Raw genomic sequence first — 20,706 nt, forward strand, 5'->3', positions numbered from 1 at the left:
GTAACAAAGTGTATTTCTATAACCCTATTGGTGAATTCTAATAAATGGGGTCTTCTTCTGGATCCTCACCTTTGGGCCAGAGTGGAGAGCAGTTACTAAGTCAGCCATTCGCACTGAAGGACCAGTCCTGTCCTGCATTACACAAATACCCCACTGCTTTCAATGGGTACTATGTAATACTTTATTACTGCTGTGGTGGTGCTATAGAAAAAACAAACACTTCCTTCTAGGTTCCCCCATTGTTTACATCTGATCACTGAAGAGCCCAGCAGGGGAAAACAATATGATCCACTTGTAGGGTAAAAAAAGAACAGAGTAGACCGGCACTACTGGTGCAGTCCACTGATAGCGCAAGGGGCTTGGTACTGGAGATCTGCGCTGCAAGAATGCTAGTGGTGGTGCTAAAACAATATACGCTGCACTCACCATGTTTGGAGTTGCAAAAAGTTCGAACCATCTTTATTGAAGAGGCACGGAGTACATCGGTCCTTCGGAGCTGGTGTCTGTTATCCTTCCCTTCCTTCTGCACCGATGTACTCTGTGCCTCTTCAATAAAGATGATTTGATCTTCTTTTAATTACAAACATGGTGAGTGCAACGTATAATTTTTTTCTTTGTTTAAGTATGATCAACTTATTGTCCAGGACCCCTTCTGAAAAGTAGTTATTATCGAAAGCAGGAAATTACTACATAGTACCATAGTTTGGGAAGCTCCATAGAGAATGCTGCTCCATTGATTCGGGGATCGTTTGTCCTCTATTATAAGGATGATAAGGGGGTCTCATCATTTGGACTCCACAGATCAACTAGGAATTTTTCACCTTGGTATAACCCATTTAAAGAGCATTTGTTACATATGTTCAACACATACAACCACCACATAGCTTAGCAGGGGTAAGTGTCCCTGTGTCAAACATACCTTTTTAACATATTTGTGTGTCTTTATTCTCTAAAAAATAAACTTTCTTCTGTGTCCAACTGGTATAGCCAGGGGTTTGCTGTGCCCCTGGGCCACAATGCCTCTCTCCACTACATCACACTGCCTTGTTTGACACACAGGGCTCTCCCACCGGTGGCAGCCCTGTGTGTATTGTCTGCACACTCGGCTGAGCTTCACAATCCCTAGAGGTAGAGAGCTCGTTCTGCCTCTAGTGACAGTCCTCATTGGCGGTGCATGCGCAGACAAAACACACAGGGTTGCCTTCAGGAGGAGAGCCCTGCGTGTCAATCAAAGCAGTGTGACTTAGTGGAGAGAGGTGTTGTGGCAAAGAGGCACAGCGGACCCCTGGCCATGCCTTTCGGACCCAGTGGGATAGAGAATAAACATTATTTTTTTAGAGAATAAAGACGCATAATTGAATTAAAAAGGTATTTTTGACATAGACAAACCAACCTCTGCTAGGCTATGGGGGTGGTTCTATGTGTCGAATCTATGTGATAGATTCTCTTTAAAGGGGTACTCCACTGAAAAACATTTTTTTTCTTTTGTTCAAATCAACTGGTGCCAGAAAGTTAAACAGATTTGTAAATTACTTCTATTTAAAAATCTTAATCCTTCCAGTACTTGTAAGCTGTTGTATGCTCCACAGGAAGTTATTTTTGAATTTCCTTTCTTTCTGACCACAGTGCTCTTTGCTGACACCTCTGTGTATTTTAGGAACTGTCCAGAGCAGGATAGGTTTGCTATGGGAATTTCCTTCTACTCTGGACAGTTCCTAAAATGGACAGAGGTATCAGCAGAGAGCACTGTGGTCAGACAGAAAGAAAAGAACTTCCTCAGTAGTATACAGCAGCTGATAAGTACTGGAAGGATTAAGATTTTTAAAGAGAAGTAATTTACAAATCTGTTTAACATTCTGGCACCAGTTGATTTAAAAAAAAAAAAATGTTTTCCACCGGAGTACCCCTTTAAGTACATATACTAATGATCATACAGTGCAAACAAGCAAGAAAAAATGTTTAGTTTTTTTTTTTTTTTTTGTAATGTGTCTCCTAAAACTAGCTGGTACAGTATGTCCTAGTCCTTCACTGAAGCATTCTATCATTTATAAGATGGAGTCCTTGATTATAAGTTATAACATGTCAGATTTGGACTTAGAGTCGTTGACTTTCTATCTAAGCTCTTTTAACCTTCCCTGGGATTATACCATGCAAATATAGCTGTCTGAGAAGAAAGAAAAAAGAATTCTCATTTGCACAAAGCAAAAAAAAAAAAAGAAAGAAATTCTGATTTAACTTTTATGAAATCAGTTTCCTGTGTTGTAGTAAAATGCCGCCATTAACACAAGTTTCTTCAGTGGGCGCCCGAGGTTACAGCCGACTGATGATTTTGACCCAGCAAATTATCGGCACACAGTTGCCAATTGACTGAATACACATCATAAATTTTAATGAATTAATCTCACCAAAAACTGTATGCATCAAAGAGCTATAAAAAAACATTCTCTAGTGCGAATGGCGTTTAATCTAACACACAATGCATGTGCTTAATATAGCGGACTGTGTGTATGAATGTCTTCTCTAATGGGAAGGCATGTACCACAATGAAGAATCTGTAGGGGAGAAAAAATGGAGAGACCGATACCGGCGCCTGGTGTATTACCCTTGGTGACAGGAGCTAAAGTGGTCCAGAGCTGGACAGGAACCATAAAGATGGCCGCTCACCTTAGAGAAGATAGTACAGGCATATAACCCCAGTGATAATGGGGTACTGAAGGTGCGGAGTCGCTGCCAGGCCTTCTGGGTAGCAGGAAAACAGTAGCACTGTCCTGGATGAACTGCGGGGAGAAGCTTGAAAAATACCCTTAGTAGATTTCGCTGCGGCTCCTTCAGAGTGACAGAATAGGACCAAAGCTTAGTTTAAGGTCCACAGTGGAACCATTTTTATTAGGTTAATTTAAAAAAAGCATGTGATGACGCATTTCGGGAGGATCCCTCCCTTCCTCAGATCAGGTTCCTGATCTGAGGAAGGGAGGGATCCTCCCGAAACGCGTCATCGCATGTTTTTTTTTATTAACCTAATAAAAATGGTTCCACTGTGGACCTTAAATTAAGCTTTGGTCCTATTCTGTCACTCTGAAGGAGCCGCAGCGACATCTACTAAGGGTATTTTTCAAGCTTCTCCGCAGTACCACAATGAAGCATGGCCTAAATACCCTGAATAGTCAAGGGCACGGAAGAAGGAGGGGTCTTATTATGGTGTGGGGTGTTGCCCTTTTCACAATTTTTAAGCCAGTTTCCTACCTCTTGCTTGGTAATAGTGCAGTTGTTCTAGAGAAGGGGGTGATTTGCACAGATTCTTAAAACCTAATAGTAAAGAAGATGTGCCCAACTGGAGCTGGTGCCCCTCTCTTTACTGGTGAATCATATACTTTTGCCACCGTGGTGCAGTACAGTAATATATGTCAGGAGTATATGTCGGTGAACACTCCCAACGGATACCTCCAACATATAGAATAAACACTGTTTGAACATAGCATTAATGTCATATAAAACTGATGAACAAGCAGATATCCAAATGCTGTACCTCTTCCTGTCAAATTACACAATACAATAAATCTACTTTTTTATACCAAGTCTGTGGATAACATGATTCGCTAGTATATTGGAGTATCTCTGAAATGTGTTACTCATATATTATAAAGGTAGAAGATGTATTTGTGGAGTTTTTAGTACTTTCAAACAAATCAGGGTGACTTTTAGCACCACCAAAATTTACAGCAAAGGCCGCAGTCAATAAAATGAGGACATCACCCATAATAATCAGAATTCACTGTCTGTATGGTTTGAATTTACAGGACATCATTTTTAAGATACTGGGGTATATTTTATATTCATTGACTTCCTTTTGCAGTTATGAGTGGTAAAAAAGGGAATGTATTACTGGAAAAGATTCCTTTTAGATTAGTGCAAGTCTATGATAAATCTTTAAAGGTGAAAGAGTATCACACACTAAAGGCCCCCAAATGCCAAAAGGAAATAATAAATTGCCCCTCTTTTCGAACTGATAATTCTTTATTTATATAGCACCAATGTATTCCGCTGTGCTTTTACATCACTCAGATCAGTCCCTATCCCCTGATTTAAAGTGTGGAAACTGAAGTACCTGGTGACAACCCACACAAACACGAGTAGGACATTTGCAGATGTCCTTAGTATAATTGAAACCTAGGACCCCAGCGCTGCAAGACAGTGCTAACCAATGAGCCACCTTAATGAGTTTAATTGATAGAGGTTATCCAAGGGTTAAAGGTTATCCCAAAGTACTGGAGCATAACTAGCTGTTCTCCATGGGTGCTGGGACCTTCGCTGATCATAAGAATGAAAGTCAAATGTCCCCCAAGTGAATGAGCGGCAGCATGCATGATGGGCCACCTCTCTGATCAACTCTATTTGGAACTTCCAAACATTGTAGACCACTGAATTTGGTCATGTTTAGAGTAAGTCTCATAGACAGTGAAAGAACCAGTGGCCAAGCATGCATATTGCTGCTCCTTTCATTTGGGGGACATCTGCCTTTGTTCTTGTGATACCAGAAGTTGGACTGGCAATGATCAGATAGTTATAAGTAATAACCCCTTTAACCACATCTATAGTAGGGCATTTTTGTTGGATTGTATAAATAAGCTTATATGAATAAAATGGACACTATGAACCATAATAGCGACCAAAAATATGGTAGGTTTCCTCTAGGTGTATTCTATTCTCTATACAACATACCTAAAGGGTCATATGTAACACTTCTCTTTAAGCTCCTGACCTACCAAATAAGAAACCCCTGCTCCGAAACCGTTATCACCACTGCAGGAAGATGGTTGGGGATGGGTAGCCATTTATTAGAAGCCAATGTCCACCATTATAGCATTGAATATTGCCCTATAGATGCCCTAATCTACAGATGGTGTGCGTAAACGTTTTATAAGAGTCACATATTCACCGATTAGTTATGAGAACTTTATTTCCAAATGGAAGTTTCCATTTTGTTTCACTTACACCTCGATTCCCATAGCAGCCAAAACGACAATGCAGTATTATTCTTGCTACGCTTTACTACTAACCACTACATCATTATGATGGCTTGAGAAGAAGGGAAACAATGAAAAATGTAAAAATAGTGAAAAATGAGTGTAGCGTCTAGATTGAGAGAGCCAAAAACTTATGAAAAGGACAAGGGGGACATCAGTGGAGGATTAACTCTGCAGACCAAGGGCTGACCCCGTCTGCAGAATACCAATGTCTAATAATACCTATTTATATGTATTCTGCCCTCCTGATATACAGCTTAAAGTATAATTACAGCAATTTGGAATATGCTCAATTCACCCTGTGAGATCCCACAAGATATTCTAGTATTGATTTTTTCATTTACAAAAGACATTTTTGTCAAAGTTAAGCAATGCGCAGAAACTTTCTCTGCGCTCTGACATCAGACTTTCTGCCACTGTACAGTTAAATGCAGAGTTATATACTCTATTTCATATTTAAAGACTTCTCGCGCAAATAAGCCTCTCATCTGCTTACTATCATTTGTCAGCTGTATGACAATAATCCAAATCCTGCCGTGAATTCTGTGCCAAGAGATTTTGCTCAGAAATCTGCAAGGCTTGTAAATGGTCAGAGATCTTATCACAGATCAGAGGAAATCATAAGGGAAAAAAACAACCCCCAGTAGGGAAGGGATTAGTGGAAACTGAAAATTATAATAATCCTGTCTCTCACCTCGGCAGGGACCTTGCCCAGCTACGTATAAGTCTTGGCGCCTTTCACAGCGAGTTTTCTTTAATTCACAATCATTAGAATAAGTTATACCGTCTGAGCCACAAACCTGAGAAAGAATAGAGGAGCAAAACATGAATTGGTCTCGCAGCCATATTGTGCTATGCAAAAACATTTTTTATCAATGCAAATGCTTTTAGGGAAGGTCATTATGATTTAACATTTGTTTAATAGGAAATTCTTAAACTTCAATAGATAAAAGCTTTAAAGGAGTTATCCAACCACATACAATTGCAGCCTATCCTGCGGATAATCCACCATCAATATCAGATTGGCAAGGGTCTGACTCCTGGCACCGCCAGACAATATAAAATTATTGATCTATTCTGAGAATTTATGTTTACCGAGCTTCCCCTTTGGATTCCACTACTGTCAGTGCACGGTGATGATGAAACCATGATGCAGATTAGATTGTAATACTGTGTTAATATACAGTACACATTTAGTGAACCGTAGAACTTTCAGCATTACATTTTCTCAGTACGCTTACCAGATTTCTCAGCACAGCATGGCAGGTAAAATCACAGATACAGCGATCGTCCTCGGCATCCTCATCCCATGAGCCGCCATATCGTCTGCAACGATCTTGTTCACATTCGCTGTCCTCTCCAGATCCTGACCCAGCAACTCCAGATCCACATTCTATAACAAAGAATAAATTGACATGGCAGATTAAAGCATGTAAAGATTCTAGTTGGGCAGCATATGTGGACTGATTTACAGCCTGGCTTACAGCCAACTTCTTAAACAAGCACTGTCATTAAACATGATTTTTAATATTTGATTCCTTATGCCAAAATAAATAACTTTTGTAATTGGCTTCCATAAAAAAAAAAAAAAAAAAAAATTATGTTAGTTTTTCTGCTGTATACTTCTGGCCACCAGGGGTCTCCCTTCTTGGCCAGAACACATTCCGTCTGGTCAAAATCTCAGATTTTGGTCTCCTGCTTTTAATGGCAGGAGACCAAACTCAGGAAGTGTTTCTCTGCACCGACCGGAGCTGCAAAGAGCCTCACTGAAAGCAGCTCCACAGACTAAGCTGCACAGACTAAAAGCTGAACAGAGCCTCAATGAAAGCTACACAGTCTTAAAGCTGCTGCACAGAGCTAGAGGTCTTCTATTCACCACAGCGCTGCAACGATGTGAGGGCAGAAGTGGTCCCCCAGCAGGCTTCAGTGATGTCATGCCTGCTGGGAAACGCCCACTTTCTCCTGCTGGAAGATTTCACTATGTGAACAAGAAAAAAGGTATGATACACAGCTTTGTAAAGCTCTGAAAATGTTTCTAAGGGCGGGAGGGGTGTTAGGAGTAGTTAGGGAACAAAGCCTAAGTTAGGTTAGCAAAGTTTATTTAGTGACAGGTACTCTTTAACAGAGTTGCAAAAAGGAAACCCTGAAATGAAACCCTTAAATGATGATAACAGAAAATAATGTATACAATTGAAACTTAGATGAACAGAAGAAAGGTAAAAAGAGCAGGAACAAGGCATTTGTTATATTAAACAACCTAAGTAAGGCTGGGTTCACATTATGATTTGAACTACGGTTCCCGTATACTGCTGGGAGGAGGGGTGGGCGGGGCTTAATCGCGGCGCCCGCACTCAGCCGTATTCGGGAACCGTAGTTAATGTATGTCTATGAGCCGACCGGAGTGAACCGCAGCCTCCGGTCGGCTGCTTTTTCGGCCGTATGCGGCCGAGAAAGCAGTGCGGGCGCCGCGATTAAGCCCCGCCCAACCACTCCTCCCAGCCATATACGGGAACCGTAGTTCAAATCGTAGTGTGAACCCAGCCAACTCATTACACTAGTCAACTTATAAAAACATATCAAGGAGGACCTTTGTGTTAGTCCTCTGTTATTCTTATTGGAAATAGAAGACTAAATAGCCCAAATACAGAAAAGTTAGAGTAGGTATATCAAACACAGTGAGATGCAATTCCTTTAATTTATTTTACTAGAAATGATACAGTGCTCAAGCTGAATTTCATTAGATCAGGTAATTTTAAATAGAGTAATGTGTTGGGCAGTCACCCTTCTGCAGGTTCTGAGTTCAATAGGTCCTATATTTGTACCAAACATTATATGGAAAAACTGGAGGTGCTGAATAGGATATTGGAGTCCCAGAACAACGCTTGCATCTAATATTTAGGAGCAGATCACGTTAAACTTGAACTATCGTGCAGGAAAATGTATCCCCTATTCAAAGGATGGGAGATAAGTGTCTCATCAGGGGGGTCCCCTGGGATCTCCTGCACAGCACCATGGCTCTCCCCTGGAGTGGAGCGTGTCGACCACCGCACGAAGTGGCAGCTGACACAACCCCTTCATGTATATCTATGGAAGAGACAGATATATAGCATTTGGATATCTATGGCTCTCCGATAGAAATACATGGAGGAGTGTGTCGGTCACCGCTTTGAGCAGGGGTTGACACGCCATTTCCAGGGAGACCTGGGGCACCACGCAAGAGAGCGCAGGAGTCCCAACGGTCAGACACCCTGTGATCAGACACTTATCCCCTATCCTTTAGATAGGGAGTAAGTCATCCAGCATGATAGTACTCCTTTAAGGCCCATCTTGTCCACCAGATTTCCATTAAGGTCAATGTTCTCAGGGCTAAATTATAGGAAGAGAAAAAATACCCCTGAGCCTCCACCATCTTGGGCACCAAGGAGGCCTCTAGCCACCTTCCTCCCTACCCCAGCTTGTTTTTTTACTTGTTTGATTACAATAAGACAGTGTTTCCCAACCAGTGTGTCCCAGCTGTTGCAAAATTACAACTCCCAGCATGCCCGGACAGCCAACGGCTGTCCGGGCATGCTGGAAGTTGGAGTTTTGCAAACAGCTGGGGAGGCACACTGGTTGGGAAACACTGCAATAAGATCAGGAGAGCCAGCTGTTAAGTGGTTAAAATGTCACCCTGCTTGTTTTTTTACGTCATATAGCTATGTCTTTTTTGCCTATTGGGATTAGTTTACAAAGTGAAAGGGTCCCTGTAATTTGGAAAAATATGAGAGATATTTCAAAAGTTTTGATTGGTCGGGGACTAGGTGTCCAGACCCCCACCGATCATCAGAACGAGCCTTAGTTTCCATTTATTTAATAATATTTTGTAAGTAAGTAGACCCTGAACAAATAAATGAACGTTGCATTCTCTGAAAGCTATGAAATCATTCGGCTGATGGGGCGTCCATCGTCTCTATCCGGCCTTCGCGTTTAATTCTGTATAAATAAGCACTTTCATGCACTCCGCCATCTCCATGAACATCTCAGACCCGTCATCACATCTCTTTTAATAATGTACCGCCGCTACTGTTGCTCTCCTTTCAAACCCTCCTTCATTTGCTATTAAAATTAGAAACTTTTAGTGAAAGTGGAACCTGCAGACAATACAAGAAGTCATAGAAAGTCGATGGGTCGCTGTGTAATGAGTTCCTGGCACAAGAGACACTCTATTATAAAGACGTCAGATCCGCAAACATCTTCACATGAAAGTTACTGGGAAGAAAATATAACTTTTCTGCTGTCAATATACATGAATAGAACATAGCAGGGTGAAATGCCTTTTTTTCTTTTCATTAGAGCAAAATTTGTATTCAAAGTGTATGACAGAGAGTCTTAACCCTGACCCCCTCATTGACCTCATGCATATATTACCTCGACAACTGAAGTACAATGCACAAAGGCTCCGACTGGTACTAATGTTACATCCCCACCTGTGGTATAGTCAGGCTCCTGTATATTCCTAACATCGTATTCAGCACAGAGATGGGCTTATTTAATATTTCTATAAAGAAGCAGCTAAATTCATAGTAACATAATTTATAAGGCTGAACAAAAAACATATATCTATCTAGTTCAGAATGTTATCTGGCAATGTTGATCCAGAAAAAGATTTTAAAAAAAACCTCTACAAGGTAGAAGCCAATTGGGAAAGAAGGTGAACGGCAACAATAGAGACAAATGCAGTCAAGAAAAATCATGACCCTAACACTAAAAAGCCTAAATATCTAAATGGGTTGTCTCATGAAGACAGCCATTGTTTATATACCCAATTCGAGTCTATAAATGTCATTGAGAAGGTTCAAAGAACCCCTCTAGATAAGGTGGAGCAGAGACCTGGTAAGTGAGAGCAGATATTGTTTTGGGCATATATTAGAAGGTCATCTATTCACTAAAATGTTTCTCTGCTTTTGGTCTAGGGTAGTAAAGTAGTAAGAGAAGCTTTGTAGCTCAAAGTCGTGTATCTAGAAAGCCACGAGGTCTGGTCTGTGGTTAATCATGTAGTCATCATGATCACATAAGTATATATACAGTGGTCCCTTAAGTCACAATATTAATTGGTTCCAGATGTTGAGACCATACCTCTATGGAAACCTGGTAAATGGTTCTGAAGCCCCAAAAAAGTCATCCAAAAATAGAAAAAAATGAGGATTAAAGAAAAATAAGTAGATAACTAATACAAATAAAGCAAGTCCTTACATATAAAAGTAAGAAAGATCTGCTGGGAGCTGTATATCACTGTCTATGTAGAGACGGGAGCGTCTTCAGGGTCCTGTACAGTACACAATGTCCTAAAAAAAGTAAAATGGAGCCGCCCCCACCTGGTGCAGCTAACCCTGGTATAGGTAAAGAGTAGTACACAACATATAGTACCTCCCTGTACTGTAGGGAGGTGCTACAAGACAAGAATTCAGTGCATGCACTTCAGTAATACAGGTGTTTTATCAGTGAATGCCCATTCTGATTGGTCAGTTCTTCCAGCCATTGACAAGGTTCGCAGATCTGGACTGTCCATAGCATTGTAGGGTTTAAAGGTACAATGGTCCAGAAAAGACAATTGTATAATGAAAATATTGTAACCTGAGACTGTTGTAAGTGTCACGATGCCGGCTGGCAGGTAGTGGATCCTCTGTGCCAGAGAGGGATGGCGAGGACCGCGCTAGTGGACCGGTTCTAAGCCACTACAGGTTTTCACCAGAGCCCGCCGCAAAGCGGGATGGTCTTGCTGCGGCGGTAGTGACCAGGTCGTATCCACTAGCAACGGCTCACCTCTCTGGCTGCTGAAGATGCTGAAGATAGGCGCGGTACAAGGGAGTAGACAAAGGCAAGGTCGGACGTAGCAGAAGGTCGGGGCAGGCAGCAAGGATCGTAGTCAGGGGCAACGGCAGGAGGTCTGGAACACGGGCTAGGAACAAACAAGGGAACGCTTTCACTAGGCACAAGGGCAACAAGATCCGGCAAGGGAGTGCAGGGGCAGTGAGCAGATATAGGGAAGTGCACAGGTGGGAGCCAATTAAGCTAATTGGGAAGATTGGGCCAGGCACCATCATTGGTGCACTGGCCCTTTAAATCGCAGAGACCCGGCGCGCGCGCGCCCTAGGGAGCGGGGCCGCGCGCGCCGGGACAGGACCGAGGGAGAGCGAGTCAGGTACGGGGGCCGGGGTGCGCATCGCGAGCGGGCGCTATCCGCATCGCGAATCGCATCCCGGCTGAAGGCGGGACCGCAGCGCACCCGGTCAGTGGATCTGACCGGGGCGCTGCAACAACGAAGATGAGGCGAGCGCTCCGGGGAGGAACGGGGACCCGGAGCGCTCGGCGTAACAGTACCCCCCCCCTTGGGTCTCCCCCTCTTCTTGGGGCCAAAGAACCTGAGGAAAAAAAACTCAATTTTTCCGTGATGAGGTCCGATGCAAATTAGGAGGGGTTCTGTGTGGAAACGTACGAGACAGTCCAATCTTTTATTGTAAAAACAATAGATGTAGAGGGGTCTGGCGAGACTGGTCACAGGAACGTAGAACCTGTTGATGAGAGAGGCCAAAAAAATTTTTCCTGCAGATCCGGAATCCAAGAAGAGCATAGTAGAGAAGGAGAAGGTAGAGGCAGATATCCGCACAGGCACAGTAAGGCGTGGAGAAGCAGAGTTGACATCAAGAACTGTGTCACCTTTGTGCGGAGTCAGCGTACGTCTTTCCAGGCGGGGAGGACGGATAGGACAATCCTTCAGGAAGTGTTCGGTACCGGCATAGTACAGGCAAAGATTCTCCATGCGGCGTCGTGTCCTCTCTTGAGGTGTCAAGCAAGACCGGTCAACTTGCATAGCCTCCGCGGCGGGAAGCACAGGAACAGATTGCAGAGGACCAGAGGAGAGAGGAGCCGGAGAGAAAAAACGCTTCGTGCGAACAAAGTCCATATCCAGGCGGAGCTCCAGACGCCATCCGGAAGAACGCATGTCAATGCGAGTGGCTAGATGAATGAGTTCATGTAGGTCAGCAGGAGTCTCTCGTGCGGCCAGAACATCTTTAATGTTGCTGGATAGGCCTTTTTTAAAGGTCGCGCAGAGAATCTCACTATTCCAGGACAACTCGTAAGCAAGAGCACGGAACTGAATGGCGTACTCGCCAACGGAAGAAACACCCTGGGCCAGGTTCAGCAGGGCAATCTCGGCTGAAGAAGCTCGGGCAGGTTCCTCAAAGACACTTCGAATTTCCGAGAAGAAGGAGTGTACAGAGGCAGTGACGGGGTCATTGCGGTCCCAGAGCGGTGCGGCCCATGACAGGGCTTTTCCAGACAGAAGGCAGAACACAAAAGCCACCTTAGACCTTTCAGTAGGAAACTGGTCCGACATCATCTCCAAGTGCTGGGAACATTGCGAAAGAAAGCCACGGCAATACTTAGAGTCCCCATTAAATTTGTCCGGCAAGGACAGGCGGAGGCTAGGAGTGGCCACTCGCTGCGGAGAAGGTGCAGGAGCTGGCGGAGGAGAAGATTGCTGGAGAAGTTGCGACTGAAGTTGGTGCGAAATGGTGGACATTTCCGACAGCTGACGGGTTAGAAGGGCGATCTGTCGGGCTTGCTGGGCGGCCACCGTGGTGAGGTCAGCGACAACTGGCAGAGGAACTTCAGCGGGATCCATGGCCGGATCTACTGTCACGATGCCGGCTGGCAGGTAGTGGATCCTCTGTGCCAGAGAGGGATGGCGAGGACCGCGCTAGTGGACCGGTTCTAAGCCACTACAGGTTTTCACCAGAGCCCGCCGCAAAGCGGGATGGTCTTGCTGCGGCGGTAGTGACCAGGTCGTATCCACTAGCAACGGCTCACCTCTCTGGCTGCTGAAGATGCTGAAGATAGGCGCGGTACAAGGGAGTAGACAAAGGCAAGGTCGGACGTAGCAGAAGGTCGGGGCAGGCAGCAAGGATCGTAGTCAGGGGCAACGGCAGGAGGTCTGGAACACGGGCTAGGAACAAACAAGGGAACGCTTTCACTAGGCACAAGGGCAACAAGATCCGGCAAGGGAGTGCAGGGGCAGTGAGCAGATATAGGGAAGTGCACAGGTGGGAGCCAATTAAGCTAATTGGGAAGATTGGGCCAGGCACCATCATTGGTGCACTGGCCCTTTAAATCGCAGAGACCCGGCGCGCGCGCGCCCTAGGGAGCGGGGCCGCGCGCGCCGGGACAGGACCGAGGGAGAGCGAGTCAGGTACGGGGGCCGGGGTGCGCATCGCGAGCGGGCGCTATCCGCATCGCGAATCGCATCCCGGCTGAAGGCGGGACCGCAGCGCACCCGGTCAGTGGATCTGACCGGGGCGCTGCAACAACGAAGATGAGGCGAGCGCTCCGGGGAGGAACGGGGACCCGGAGCGCTCGGCGTAACAGTAAGTTGAGGGAGGACTGTAGAGTCTTCCCTTCTAAGCTGGAAGTACAACACACATTGCTTTGGCTTTCATTATCTAATCATGTATGGTGGAATGTAGATGAAATATGTCGACAATGGATTTTCCACCCCTTTGCTCCCCCTAGGTAAAGACTGAAAAATAATTTTTTTTTAATGATTTTAGAATTAGATATATGAGCACCATGGACATAACTATTGTAAGAGCAATAGTAGCAGTTATTCCAATGTAGCCCAAATACTAGGTAGATAGGGAAACGCTACAAGACATGTTCTGAACCAGTCCTGCAGCCCCACTGACATGCCGGATGCCCTAAACAAACCCATTGAGAACAATGGAATCTATTCTGGCATCCGTTTCCATCCAACATTTTACTGCCACATTCTATTGAACCAATTTGCTATATATTAAACTTTTTCTCTACAGAGGTTGTCATTCATACTGCACAATACAATCTCCCGTCGGTGTGATATTACATTCAGTGACTGTACTGGGGAAGGAAAAAAAAACACATCAGCAAAGTTAGAATAACGATAAGTCTGTGAATAAAAGATTCATAGACAAAATGAGCAAACTATATGGGCCAATTGGACTTAATCTGTCATCAGCATTGGCGGCGGCGCCAGGGGTTTTCGCCATAAGCTGGAGCGCTCAAAACTTCTAATTAACAAAGCTAGTTGGACGGAAGTGCTGAATGTGTAGAAAATTCTCTCTGACACCATGGGTATTTTCAAAGTGTACTTTTACCTTTAATAATAATTACAGCCGTAGTGATTGTGAGATACTAAAGAAGGGAAATATTCTGGGACATGAGGATCAGATACTGCGAGGATCTGAAGTGTGAAATGAAAGCGTCACTGTATCAATCCTCCCTGGTCTATTTACGTAAAACGATCACCAGTTATCAGCAGATAAAAGCATGGGATGCCGATAAAAGACGCTCTTTCAAGTCTGTACTAAGCCAACAGCCTCGTCCCTCCTACACCCCCATCCAGCCCCACCATGCTCCATTCCTGCATACATCCCCGGCCTCATCCAAGCCATGCTGTGTTAATGAACTCATGGTAATTACACTTGTGCTGAATATGAGACGGGATATTAAAGGCTGTGCTCATAACTGATCACCCGAAAGCCGGAATCGCCCCCCGAGCGTTGCTAGGAGACTAGTCAAATATACCCTTATTATCTGGCACTGTGCAGCTCTCTGGAGAAAGACAGAGCAGATCTACAGGACAGAAATGTTCATCCTCAGCGCTTTCAACACGGTGCATAATACAACAGAGGGATTAAACCGAAATTATCTTCTCTCCGTCACCCAATGGCGGTCGTACGAACCAACATAATTGGCCAGTGTTTGCCTTCTGGAGTGTGCAGAAACCTAAAATACACACAGATTTCCTAGTCATTTTCTTTCATTGACTATAAAAGGTCTTTAAGTCTACCCCATCTATTGAAATGTAAAGGAATAGTCATTCCGCTGCCTTCAAATGTTGTAAAAATACCGATATGTTCTGAATGATTATGTGGAAAAATAGAAGGATACAGTTTTTACATTCGTGTCTAATACCATTCATGAGTTCCTATGTAGCGGAAGTAAAGCCCGTGGTTTAATTCTTCTGTTTAGCCAATTTCTTCACGTGGGCCGACAGCGGAGTGGACTATAATACATTTTGTTCCATATTGTTTTATTCATTTTTCATGCTGTATACGCGGAATAAAATCCAATAAGGATTTATTTTGCACTGCGAGCGATGCTGACAATTTTACCATTCCGTTCCTACATTTAAACAAGACAGTAGTAGGCGGACAGGGAGGTCTGATTTTTTTGAGAGGGGGGTATAAATATACAGATCAAAATACTATGGGGGACATTTATCAAGTACAATTTAGCAAAATTTAGCGATTTTTAAAATTTCCCTGCTGTGCTTGAAGAATGGGAAGGGCTTATGGTGAAGAGGGTGGGGTTACACACAAAGGGGGCATAGTCGCCCCTGCACACCAAATTTTATTACGCTTCCCAATAAGTGTAATTTGTAATTGAAATCAAGCGAGCAAAGATTTCAGGCAGGGCACACAGGCAGCCTATATTGCTGCTGGATTTATGTCAAGGTGTGCATCTCTACATAGATCCTTGGAGCCTTTGCGTTGGCAGGGGATACATTTACACCGGCATTGGAGGTGCTGATCTTGGGCAAAAAAACCAAAACAAAACTTGTGTGAACTCAAGGGAGTCAACTGTCTACCAGGATAGGGCTGTCTTATTTTGATTGCCATGGACCACCTTATCCCAAAAAAGTCTGAAAGTTTTATATTACTTTTTCCTGTAAAATGCATCTTTTCTGAGGGTTCAAATAAGACCTAAAAAGATATTGGGAGGCATTAAAAAGCTTGCTAAGTTTTACTTATACTAGGCAGTCTAAGTTTAACAGTGAACTGGGCTGTTTGCCATGTCTACACTACCTCTTAGGTGGTATAGTAGAGGACTTTTTTTGTGTGCAGACTTTTAAAAACATTTTAAACCCCACCCCCTTGTCCACCATTTTCCTCTTTTAAAAAAAATTGGCACACAGGGTGCAAACAAGGAAAAATTATTTAAAAAATGTGTGTTGCACCCCTTTTTCTAACCAATTTTGTTCAGTTTACACTCAAAAAAAAGGTAATTTCATGCTTAAATATTTCCCATGGTTTGCACATAGACCCTAGAATAGTTGCTCATTAAAGGGGTTATCCAGGAAAAAACTTTTTTAAATATATATTTATATATCAATTGGCTCCAGAAAGTTAATAATTTTAGTACTTATGAGCTGCTGAAATTGAGTTGTTCTTTTCTGTCTAAGTGCTCTCTGATGACACCTGTCTCAGGAACTGTCCAGAGTAGAAGCAAATCCCCATAGCAAACCTCTTCTACTCTGTGCAGTTCCCAAGACAAGCAGAGATGTCAGCAGAGGGCACTGTTGCCAGACAGAAAAGAACAACTCAGCTTCATCAGTTAATAATTATAGGAAAGATTAAGATTTTGAATAGAAGTAATTTACAAATCTGTTTAACTTTCTGGAGCCAGTTGCTATATATAAAAGTTTTTTCCTGAAATACCCCTTCAAGGCATCTTATCCAGTTCACACAATTGGGCAGATTTGTCAGTGTTCTTATACCAATATTCTTTCTAGCTAAGCACCATATGAATGTGCTGGAAAAAATGGCCAGGATTCTAAGTTGTGCTGAGGGTATGGTCCGTGAGGTCCAACCACTCGGATATGTTCTTTGGCTATGTATCTGCAAAATCTCCATCTATTTGGTAATGGCCGCACAGTTTTAAAGGTGAACAGCAGTTTTACGTAGAAAGCCATGTGACCATCAAGACTAATAATCAATAAGAAAATTGTCCATTTGGCAACAGTATCATGACTAAGTGACCATATTCTCACTACAACCATTCACAGTCGTGTGTTCCCTGTTGATGGATTTGGTGCCAAGTGTTGTGTAGGCTTATTAAAACATAATCCTCAAAATTGAAGCTGAAAATCTACCTTAGAAGGAAGAAAATGGTTAAAACGCATTAAAAGGACAGATGGATGCGAACCCACAGCAGCAGAGATGCTCGCTGTGCAACCAATCTTCAGGGTCTCAAATCTTGCATTGGTTTTTGAAAGCCATCAATCTTCTCTAATGTGTCCGTGATCAACTTAATAACCCTCAACCACTCAAAGACATTACCGCCGTTATTGCTCGGGTCTGGGAAGGACTGTCATCGCCACTTCATGAAGGGCATAAGCAATAGAAACAGAACAGAATGTTTGCCAATGTCTCTTTCACACCTCTGGGGATGAGGCTGGGAGCTGGCAATGATGTAGTCATCCTCTTCTCCAATATGAACACGAATAGATGCCCTTCCAAGTGACTCGTATACAGGTGCTACCTAACAGGTGCAGTGTAAACAACAGCTGCCCAAACCTCTTCTTGCCCGTTCACACCTTCCTGTGCCAAACAAGTGCATTATAAATGACTTGTTGGACAGCGACGAGAAGCGCAGAGTCACATCTAAAAAGCAGAGCTTGCATTTCTACAGAGCATCATGTACATGTTGAAGAGAAAAGGCTTAAAAAAATCAAAGTTCTAATGTTGTGTTAAAGCAACAAAAAGGGCTTACAGCACACGTGCAATATGTACAGAATAAAATCAGTCACCGACTTTTATGATAACTTATGTTAGGGAATCTGTCAGCTATGTATAACCTATGTTAGGGAATCTGTCAGCTATGTATAACCTATGTTAGGGAATCTGTCAGCTATGTATCATGCTCAGAGCTACAGACTTGGGTAGACAGCTGATTGATAGATAATCCCAAAGTCATAGAAATGGTGCTGAGCTGCAGCAGGTACCTCTCCCCTAACCCTCACCCCTCCACTGGCCACCTGGCTTCTGCACCATGAGACCAAACAGCTGATAAAAAGTTATAAAGTTTGAAAATCTTATTCTCTCTTTCAGCTCAAGAGTCTTAACCCCTTAAGGACTCAGACCATTTTGGCCTTAAGGACTCAGACAATTTAATTTTTACGTTTTCATTTTTTCCTCCTCGCCTTCTAAAAATCATAACTCTTTTATATTTTCATCCACAGACTAGTATGATGGCTTGTTTTTTGCACGACCAGTTGTCCTTTGTAATGACATCACTCATTATATCATAAAATGTATGGCGCAACCAAAAAACACTATTTTTGTGGGGAAATTAAAACGAAAAACGCAATTTTGCTAATTTTGGAAGGTTTTGTTTTCACCCCGTAAAATTTATGGTAAAAATGACATGTGTTCTTTATTCTGAGGGTCAATATGATTAAAATGATACCCATTATTATATATTTTTATATTATTGTTGCGCTTAAAAAAAATCACAAACTTTTTAACCAAATTAGTACGTTTATGATCCCTTTATTTTGATGACCTCTAACTTTTTTATTTTTCCGTATAAGCGGCGGTATGGGGGCTCATTTTTTGCGCCATGATCTGTACTTTTTTTTTGATACCATATTTGCATATAAAAAACTTTTAATAAATTTTTATAATTTTTTTTTAAATAAAATGTATTAAAAAAGTAGGGATTTTGGACTTTTTTTATTTTTTTTCGTTCACGCCGTTCACCGTACGGGATCATTAACATTTTATTTTAATAGTTCGGACACTTACGCATGCGGCGATACCAAATATGTCTATAAAAAAAATTTTTTACGCTTTTTGGGGGTAAAATAGGAAAAAACGGACGTTTTACTTTTTTATTGGGGGAGGGGATTTTTCACTTTTTTTTTACTTTTACTTTTAAATTTTTTTACATTTTTTTTTACACTTGAATAGTCCCCATAGGGGACCATTCATAGCAATACCATGATTGCTAATACTGATCTGTTCTATGTATAGGACATAGAACAGATCAGTATTATCGGTCATCTTCTGCTCTGGTCTGCTCGATCACAGACCAGAGCAGGAGACGCCGGGAGCCGCACGGAGGAAGGAGAGGGGACCTCCGTGCGGCGTTATGAATGATCGGATCCCCGCAGCAGCGCTGCGGGTGATCTGATCGTTCATTTAAATCGCGAACTGCCGCAGATGCCGGGATCTGTATTGATCCCGGCACCTGAGGGGTTAATGGCGGACGCCCGCGAGATCGCGGGCGTCGGCCATTGCCGGCGGGTCCCTGGCTGCGATTAGCAGCCGGGATCAGCCGCGCATGACACGGGCATCGCTCCAATGCCCGCGGTTATGCTTAGGACGTAAATGTACGTCCTGGTGCGTTAAGTACCACCTCACCAGGACGTACATTTACGTCCTGCGTCCTTAAGGGGTTAAAGGGGTATTCCAGTGGAATTTTTTTTCTTCTTCAAAACAAACTTGTTCCAGAAAGTTAAACAGATTTGTAAATTACTTCTATTAAAAAATCTTAATCCTTCCAGTACTTACCAGCTGCTGTATACTATAGAGGAAGTTAAAGGGGTACTAAGAATAGGGGATAAGATGTCTGATCGCGGGGGTCCCACCGCTGGGAACCCCCGTGATCTCTCTTGCAGCACCCTGTGTCATCTGCTGCACGGAGCGAACTTCGCTCTGTTCCTGATGACGGGCGATACAGGGGCCGGAGTATGGTGACGTCACGGCCCCCGCCCCCTCATGACATCATGCCACGCCCCCTCAATGCAAGTCTATGGGAGGGGGCAAGGCAGAGTACCCCTTTAACTTCCTCTGTAGTATACAGCAGCTGATAAGTACTGGAAGGAATAAGACAGGGGTTCTGCAGGAGAAATCACTGGGGGTTCCCATGTAGCGGAATGAACTGGCCGCCCGGTCTCATCTACTGCTGTGATGCAATGCGGGCGGCCAAATCATTCCCCATTACGCCGCGCATTGGGCTATAGGGAGTAAGTACTATATAGGGAGTAAGTACTATATAGGGAGTAAGTACTAGTAGAAAGAGAGCTCGTGCTTGCTGTAAGTGCTGGCTGCCCGCATCACTGGAGTGCATAGAGGAACGGGAGCCGTTTATTCTTCTACAGTACAGTAATAAGGGCTCTCAGTGCTGGGTCCTGTGGACCAATCACACAGCGTCCCCAGCACTGACATACAGGGGATAGGCGTGGTGGCTGTGGGCATAGCCCCGCCTATCTGACTGTTGCTGAGTATCGTTTAAAGCATTTTTTAGCATCATTAAAGCTACTAGAAAGCAGCAAAAGGTATGATTTACTGTTATTTCTAACAACTTGGTCAAGCTGGGGCTGGTTTATGGGGGTTAAAACTCATGACATTTGCGCTTTAAATGGTTGTGTTGTGAGATTACCATAAAGCTGGCTTTCTTTTTGTGAACATCAGTATTTCCTGTTGAAGTTTTCTTTTTTACTGCAAATCCCATAATTCCCCTTTCCTACCTCCCACACATACCTCACCCACCCATTGAACAACAAACAAGCTAGATTGAATGAAAAAGGTCAGTGCTTTCTAATCAAGGTGCCTCCAGCTGTTCCACCCATTGATGCAGACAGGCTCCCTGTCATCACCTGACTAGTGATGTCAGGTCTCGGCCGCACTGCATACTGGGAAATATCTGAGACAGGAGTCATTTCGTATGCTGTTAAAAATGAACACCCAGAGCATAAGAATAAGAATATGAGACCAGCTGTTACAGACAGTACAGACACTATATTATGAACTACACTAACTTTACAGCCCCTGTAGCATAATCAAATAAAAATAATTCCTGGAATACCCCTTTAAGGCTT

General features: G+C 43.4%; 1 protein-coding gene across 13 annotated transcripts in view; it reads right to left on the reverse strand.

The window, feature by feature from the left end:
- AGRN (agrin) overlaps nucleotides 1–20,706 on the reverse strand; it is a 537,034-nt gene that overhangs the window by 94,503 nt on the left and 421,825 nt on the right. For all 13 annotated transcript variants that reach the window (XM_056542092.1, XM_056542091.1, XM_056542088.1 and 10 more), the window contains 2 exons: nucleotides 6,266–6,417; nucleotides 5,719–5,824 (listed from right to left, as the gene is read on the reverse strand). In XM_056542092.1, the coding sequence (XP_056398067.1) occupies nucleotides 5,719–5,824; nucleotides 6,266–6,417 (258 nt within the window). The remainder of the gene's footprint in view (nucleotides 1–5,718; nucleotides 5,825–6,265; nucleotides 6,418–20,706) is intronic.

This window comes from Hyla sarda, chromosome 10 (genome assembly GCF_029499605.1).
Source record: "Hyla sarda isolate aHylSar1 chromosome 10, aHylSar1.hap1, whole genome shotgun sequence".
In the NCBI taxonomy this organism is placed as follows: Eukaryota; Metazoa; Chordata; class Amphibia; order Anura; family Hylidae; genus Hyla; species Hyla sarda.